Source organism: Citrus clementina, unplaced genomic scaffold (genome assembly GCF_000493195.1).
Source record: "Citrus clementina cultivar Clemenules unplaced genomic scaffold, Citrus_clementina_v1.0 scaffold_2, whole genome shotgun sequence".
In the NCBI taxonomy this organism is placed as follows: domain Eukaryota; kingdom Viridiplantae; phylum Streptophyta; class Magnoliopsida; order Sapindales; family Rutaceae; genus Citrus; species Citrus x clementina.
In genome coordinates, this window is record NW_006262688.1 from 31,543,553 (window position 1) to 31,551,578 (window position 8,026).

An 8,026-nucleotide genomic window follows, 5' to 3' on the forward strand; every position below is an offset into this window, starting at 1 on the left:
CCCTGTTTACCTCTCAAAAAATACAAAAGCACACACTGTACTTAGCTACTTTTTCCTGTCCCCACTTCCTTCACCTCATCTTCCACAACAACTCTCTTTATCTCTCTTACTTTAATTTGCTTCTTCTGTTGCCACGCAGCAAAAACTCACTTGCTTTTGCTGCCAGTTTGTAAAACCCTAGCGGAAATATTTTCAGTTTCGGTTACGGTTTTTACTTCACTAGATCTAACTGAACCGCTCTATTTTGTCAGGTACTTACATTTTCTTTTTCGGAAGTTTTTTTCCTCGTTGTTTCTACTTTTTAGCTTGTTTTGGTGCTTGGATCAAAGAACTGCTTTAATTTTGGCTTAAGAACTGCATTTTGTCCTAGATCCAAGAATGCGCGTTGCAGGCTTGGGAGCTTTGGTTTCTTTCTGAATCTTCTACAAATTGTAAGTGAATTAGGTTTAAAGTTGTGTTCTTTGGTGGTTATGTGTGGGAAATTTGCTGCATTATTGTTTTTTGGTGATTGAGAAAAGTGATTTAGCGTGAAAATTTGATACGGAATTAATTAATTTTTAATGTCGTTTGTTAAGAGTGAAAATGGCACCTGAACTGAAGAAAATTCGTTCATTCACGTGCAAATATTTAACGGAGCATCATCCTTCCAATGAAAGGAAAAACTGATACTGACAATTTTTTTTTACAATTTTGTTGATTATCATTTTCCTTAGGCTTGGATTAGGCCTTTTGCTCTTAATTTACTGTGACAAGTCCTGGAATGGAGAATCCAATAGTGCAAACAGATGAAGATCCTGTAGAGAAACAGTCCCCTGTAAGTTCTGTTGAGAGTGCAAAAAAGATTACCAAGGTTGGGAAGCCTGGTGCTGCAGCAACATTGAAGGTCTCAGTGGCACATAGTTCCAGTATTAAGAAGAAAACAGACCCTAAAAGTGGATCTGCACGAAGTTCGAATCTGACCAAACCAACTGTAAGTGCCTCTTTGAAAACCACAAATTCAGTTCCTGTGACTAGGAGAAAAAGTACTGGAGGATTGCCTGAGAAGTCACCAGCTTCTACAACTAAACAAACAATCACGGCTGATTCAGCTGTGGGGAAGAAAACCAATACTGTGCTGTCAGAACCTGTTAGGCGGTCACTCCCTGAAATTAGAAGAAGTTCATTACCTTCAGTTGTTACTAAACCTACAAGCACCCGGGCAAGTGTTTCCCAGACTAGGAAGTCAGTTCCTATATCACCAGTGGGCCGGAGTTTGAGCAAATCCACAGGGTCTGATGCTAAGACAGAGACTCTCAAGAAGGCTTCAACTAAGCCAGCGTTATCAGTTGCCTCTTCTTCTAGAAGGGTGTCCTCTATGTCATTGGACAGTAGCGGCAGCAATGTGAGTAGAAAGACAATTTCAAAGGTTTCTTCTCCATCAGTTAGGTCCCCTTCAGTTTCTAGTGGACTGCGGAATGGGTCTTTGTCATCATCTCTGGATCGGAGTTCTAATTTGTCTGGACAGAGGAGAGCAGGGACACCACAAAGCAAGGATTCTCGGTTCATTGTTCTTCCACAAGTGGAGATCAAAGCTGGAGATGATGTGGTAAGCACTAAATTGGAAAATCTCTTTGGAAGATACTAAATGTAGTTTCTAGTGAAATGACCGCGAGACATAACTGTGTATTTTCTATTGGAAAATTCTGTCTTGCAGCAATTCAGTTGATTTCATATTATTATCATTATCATCATCATTCTTATTTTGATCAGAGATGAGAAATGAGTTTTGTAATAATAAGAAACTAACTTACAATATTGGTGAACCACTAGCAACTAAGTTTTACAATTGAAGAAAGACCAACTAAGAACACCAAAGTTAAATCATACAACTTTTATGAAGGAAGAAGAAAGAAGCTTCGAACATGTATATAGGTTGTTGTCCTTAATCACGAAGTTATTCAGGAACTTCATTTCCTGAAGTTATGAGGACATTTTTTCAACTAGTGGAGCATAATTGTTGCTATATTGTTCTAAGTTATGACTTGATTGTTTGGTTCAGTTTATATGCTATGTTGCTATGCCTTCACATTCTATATACATGCATTTTTCTCATGATTTTGAAGCAGAGTTTTTGTCAAAATATTATGTTTGGCTATGCCATGCCTGCTGTTCTAAACTTATTTGTGCTTCTTATCATGTCAGAGGTTGGATCTTAGGGGTCATAGAGTTCGCAGTCTCATTGCTAGTGGGTTGAACTTGCAACCAAATCTCGAGGTAAACTATCATATTTTGGATGAAATAGTGCATGTATTTTGATGTGTTAGTGGTTTTGGTAATTTGCTAACTTAAAATTGTTTAATTTAATTTCCAGTTGCTTAATGTAGTCTCTGTGGAATTGTCGTTATGATATATGCATAATTGTAAACAGTGGACCTTTCATTTCATTTATAGTATTAGTTTTATTGTCTTTTGTTGTCCAATTGTGAAACTAGCGTGTGATGAAACTTGAATGCACTGATATTTTGTATTGTTTAGCAGTTGTTCATATTGTTTCATCAGGTTTTGTTAATATTTCTTTTAGAGGATAGATAGTCATTCCCTCCAACCCCCCCCCCCCCCCCCCCCCCCCCCCTCCTTCCCTTCAGGGTCTTTCATTTTTATTATTTTAGAGAAATTTATTTTCATTGTAGTGTTTGAAATATTGGGGCTCGTGGGTTTCTCTCAGAGGTTGGTGAATGGATTGGCAAATTTCGAAAAACTGTAATTACCTACAATGTTAGGGAAATCAATCATTTTTTCGTGCCTACGATGTCTCAAGTTATCATATTTCCCAACGATTTTTCTTGATACAGTTACTATAGTTCATTTCCTAACACTCCTATTTGGCAGTTTGTTTATCTCAGAGACAATATGCTATCAACATTGGAAGGAATTGAGATATTGACGCGAGTGAAGGTTCTGTTCTCTTTACTTATAGATTTTTGCCCTTTCATTGTCTTGAGAATTGTAAAGCCTGCAGGATTTGAACCTCTTGAGATGGCTGATAACTGGTTGAAATTCTTTTCCAGGTTCTTGATCTGAGTTTCAATGACTTTAAAGGGCCAGGATTTGAACCTCTTGAGAATTGCAAAGCCCTGCAGGTTTGTCTTGTGAAGTTTTCTCTCATCTGTCATGAGTTTACCATGAAATAAGTTCCTGAATATTTATCAGTTTTGCAGCAACTGTATCTTGCTGGAAACCAAATTACATCTCTTGGAAGCCTCCCAGAGCTTCCCAATTTGGAGGTAAGCCTTGAAAATAGTTTTCAGCTTTGTGATAAGGTATTCACAATTTGTATGCTAAACTTGAATGCATGGTAATTATTTACTCATTTCTTTTAAATTTATTTTTTCATATCTTTCTTTTGTCCCTTTTTCTTAGTTTCTCTCTGTTGCTCAAAATAAGCTGAAGTCTATTGCGATGGCAAGTCAACCTCGACTGCAGGTTTGTTTCTTTTGATTGAAAGCCATTGTTGCTTCTTTTTTATGGTTATTTTACATCAAGATGTAAACTTTTCTCCTCTTTTGTCCCTTTTACAGGTGTTAGCTGCCAGCAAAAATAAAATATCCACTTTAAAGGGTTTTCCTCATCTACCTCTCCTTGAGGTTAGTATCCTTTGCATTGCTCGTATCTGCATAGCACATTTATTAATTGTTCAATAAAAACCAAAATATGACATTATTAAAAAGGATAAGTAGTTTAGACCTGTTCAATCCAACAAATGTACATCTTCAAATTCATTCATCTGGTCTTTTATAGATCCTCTAATGCCATTGTTTGGCCCTTACTAGCTCAAGAGGTCATTTAACATGGTGTAAGAGCTAGTTTTGACCAATAGGTCTTGTGCTTGGGTTCCTCCACATATCAGTCCTTGTTTGGGGTTTGTTTAATGTGGCAAGCTTGTTTGGTAAGTTTCTTGCATGCCGTTGGGGCTTAATGAAGCATAAATCTATTATTTTGTTTCCTTCCCAGCCATAAATCTATTATTTTGTTTCCTTCCCACCATCTTAAGCTTTTAGGTCAAGTAGTTTCAAGTCCTAAGGTTTTAATTAATGTGTGCTTATATTTTTTGCGTGGATTCTTTAGATCTTCTTTTAGGAATCATCAACAGTTTAAATCTTCTGATGTTAGAATTTTGAAAAATAGTGGACATGGAATTTTGCAGGTTGCATAGTTTAATATAAGGTCTCATTTCTATGTATTCAAGTACGTTGGATGATTTGATGTATCTTGATCATTCTATCTTCTTATCATGCAAATTGTCATGATCTAATTTAGACATACTAAGATATTGTCTCTCTGGGCCTAGGCCCTCACGAATTTGTTCTCAAAGCACCCATATATCCCAAAACGTGTCCTATCAATTAAAGTTTGGATATTTATAAGCATTAGACTTCTCCTGTACCCTAGCAATGTAGGACATTACAATGGTTTGGATCATATTTTATAAGCATTAAGCTACTCCTATATCCGAACAATGTAGGATATTACAAGCACCCTCTTAGTAGTCGAGCGTCTTCATTTGATAGGGCTTGAATCCCTAGGGCATTTTGTAATAGGCTTAGATTTCCAACTCTCACACTTTTGGTCAAGATTGGCTTTGATACCACTTGTAACACCCCGGACCAAAGTTTGAGCAGTTCGTCATCAAGTGTAATTCATTACTTGAGAATATTGTCTAGTTCAACATAATAATTACAGATTCAAAAGCAATTTACAATAATTACTAGATATTATGAAAGAAGCTTTTGTCAGCATAACTTTTTGTAAAAACTTAGATTTTAACTACTATTATTACTCTTATCTAATCATACGTCTCTAAAATTTATTTATCCAAGATCAAGAATCGGAACTTACTTTAATTGCACATCAATGGACCTCCTTGGATGATTTGAATAGATCCATTCTTAGAAAACATCAAAATAAAGATATTTGAACCTCAAATACAATTTTTGATAGTTATTGGACCTTAATAGAACTTTCTCCTTGATCCCCTTCTTCCTTCTCAATGTCGATCTCTATTTTTTATACTTATTGGACTTTCCTTTAATCCCCTTCTTCTTTCTCAATGTTGGCCTCTCTCTTGTTAGAAATAGAGGTGACATTTTTCTTTATGTACTAAGGGTGTATTTGGAACATGGGATTATGTGGTAATTAAACACTGTTCACATTAGTTTAATGTCAGTACCATGTTTGGAAAAAAATTGCAAGGGGTTAAAGGAGTTGCGGCATTAGTGTTTTGCTTCTGCCTTTTTTTTCTTTGTTTGTTTTTGCTTTTTTTTAATAATAATAAATAAATATAACTTTTTAATATAATATAATATTAATTTTTATTTTCTTTTATTTTTACATCATAATTATTAATATAAATTAATAAATTAATAATTTATTATTCATATTTTAATTTTGTTATATTAAAAATGTAACTAAATAGTGTATTATTTAGTTATATAATAATTAATATATAAAATTGATTAATATTTAATAAGTTAATGTAACTAACAATAAGTACTTAAATGATATATAAAAATAAAAATATAACATAATATTACATTATTTAATTATATTATAGTAATTAATATAAAAAAATTTATTATTATTTAGCAATATAATATAACTAATAATAAATACTTATGTGTATAAATTCAAATAATATTAATTTAAAATTAATACCAATCGAAATAATAATATAAAATATCATTACGTTATGATATTATTTAGAGATTGTTTGATTAAATTATTTACTTTGATCTTTATTCACATTTTATATATCTAGAGAATATTGAAAAATAAATGTTATGTTGTCAAAAATATAAGGCTATAAGCTTTGATCTTTATGAAAATTATGATATTTTTTAACAATTATACTAAAAAATAATGTTAAATTTCTAAAATTTAAGACTTCTATATTTAGTATTTTTCTAGGTACTAATAAATATTATTTTCTAAATATATAATTTAAGTTAAATACAAGAAAATTAATATAGTTCAATGTAACATAAGATGTTATACAATATTATTATAATACAATGCTAATGAAATACGGTATAATACAATGCATCTACATTAGAATAATGCAATAAAGCATAATACAATACAGTATGCCAAACGTACTCTAAGGGATTAGGGCCAGTTAAGTGTTTTGGGAAAGACTAAAGTTCCCTTGACTTAAGGAAATAACAAAAATATCCCTAAGCGATTGGTGGCATTATATTTGGTTGTAATATCTTGCATCGCTTGGGTATGGGAGAAGCTTAATGCTTAGAAGAGATAGTCCACACTTTAACTTACGAGACGCTTTTTAGGGTGTATGGGCATCTTAAAAACAAATTCATAAGGGCTTAGGCCCAAAGCGGACAATATGTTGCCATGTCTAGGTTGGATCATGACTGGTAGTGTTAGAGCCAATCCCGATCGAAAGTATGGGAGTAAGGGAACTAGGGCCTGTGGGATCTAAGTTTATTATATAACGCCTTGTAGATCTAAGCCTAGTCAAGTGATGACACTTGAGTTCTAAAAGGGTGATTGTAGTATTCCACATTACTCGAGTATAGAAGAAGCCAACTGCTTATAAAGAGTACCTTAAATGATAAGACTCATTTTGGGACGTATGGGCCGAGCAAATCCATGCGGGCCTAGGTCCAAAATGGACAATATCTTGCTTTAGTCATTTTTCCTACCATTGTGGAAGTGGAAGTGGAAGCATGTCATGATGGATTTCGTTAGTGGTTAACTGCATTTTTGAAGGGGCTGTGAGTTGTGGATCAATTAGCCAAGTCAGCGCAATTTCTTGCCATGAAAATCAGTGACCCTTCCATGCTAAAACTTTTAAAACACTTAACATGTAGTCACCAACTTGAAACTCCAAGTCTCGCCTATAATGAGCAGCATATCTCTTCAGCCTACTTTGAGCTACAACAAGATGCTCTTTGATTAATCTTATTTTGTCAGTTGTTATCTTTATCAATTTTGGTCCCAACAATTTCCTCTCACAAACCTCTTCCCAATATATCAGGGATCTACACTTCCTTCCGTACAAAGATTTTTTTATGGATGATCACAACTAGTGAGGATGCCAGCTGTGACATCCCACATCGCTTGGGAAGGATGTTGCTAGTGAGCTGGGGTATTTCATTTGGATGATTGATTTTGATTTTATTTTGTAGACTTTAGTAAGGCAAGGATGATTGGAATTAGGTCTATGCCAAACTTTTAGGCTTTATGATTTATTGCTTTGTGATTTGTTTTGTATTAGTCTTTATAAGTATTTTTGGAGTATTTGTGGATCATCAGTAATATTGAGGTTTAGATTCTTTTGAGTGTAACTAAAAGCAAAGCATATTTCGAGGACGAAATTCTTATGAGGAGGAGAGAATATAATAGGCCCGATTATGTTGGGGTGTTTAGTCATTTTCTTAAGTGAAGGGCGTTTTATTATTTTTTCCCAAAACCTTTAACTAACCCTAATCCCTTAGTACAGAAAGAAAGATGTCATCTCTATTTTAGCAAGAGAGAGCTTGGCATGGAGAAAGAAGGGGATCGAGGGGGAAGATTCATTAGAGTCCAATAAGCTTCAAAAATTGTTTTTGGGTTTCAAATATCTTCATTTTGATAATTTCTAAGTGTGAATCTGCTCAAATTTTCCTAGGAATGTCCATTGATGTGAAATTTTAAGTTTCTATTCTTGGTCTCTAATAAATTTTTTAGAGAAGCATGATTAGAGAAGAGGAGTACTGGTAATCTAAAATCTTCATTTTGTTATACAAATATTTGAGGTTAAGCTAATTACTTTTTTTTTTCCTTGAAATTCAGTGTTTTTTTTTTTCTCTTTTTTTAACTGGCGGCCATAAAATAATTATATATGGTATGATTTACACAATCTGCATGCTATATGGTATAAAGCTTCCTCTTGCATTTGAAACAAAAACCGACTAAATGCTTACATATATATTCAGCTCACCACCTGCAATAGATGAAATATGGGTTTGTTTGATTGTAGTTATGGTTT

At 33.8% G+C, this 8,026-nt stretch overlaps 1 protein-coding gene across 2 annotated transcripts in view; it reads left to right on the forward strand.

Moving 5' to 3' along the window:
* LOC18052216 (187-kDa microtubule-associated protein AIR9) overlaps positions 1-8,026 on the forward strand; it is a 23,307-nt gene continuing 15,281 nt past the window's right edge. Inside the window, exons 1-9 of one of the 2 annotated variants that reach the window (XM_024190070.1) lie at positions 1-251; positions 353-431; positions 714-1,585; positions 2,182-2,253; positions 2,869-2,934; positions 3,048-3,119; positions 3,198-3,263; positions 3,400-3,462; positions 3,558-3,623. In XM_024190070.1, the coding sequence (XP_024045838.1) occupies positions 761-1,585; positions 2,182-2,253; positions 2,869-2,934; positions 3,048-3,119; positions 3,198-3,263; positions 3,400-3,462; positions 3,558-3,623 (1,230 nt within the window). In that variant the 5' untranslated portion in view covers positions 1-251; positions 353-431; positions 714-760. The remainder of the gene's footprint in view (positions 252-352; positions 432-713; positions 1,586-2,181; positions 2,254-2,868; positions 2,935-3,047; positions 3,120-3,197; positions 3,264-3,399; positions 3,463-3,557; positions 3,624-8,026) is intronic. The other variant, XM_024190069.1, reaches the window with a different exon arrangement.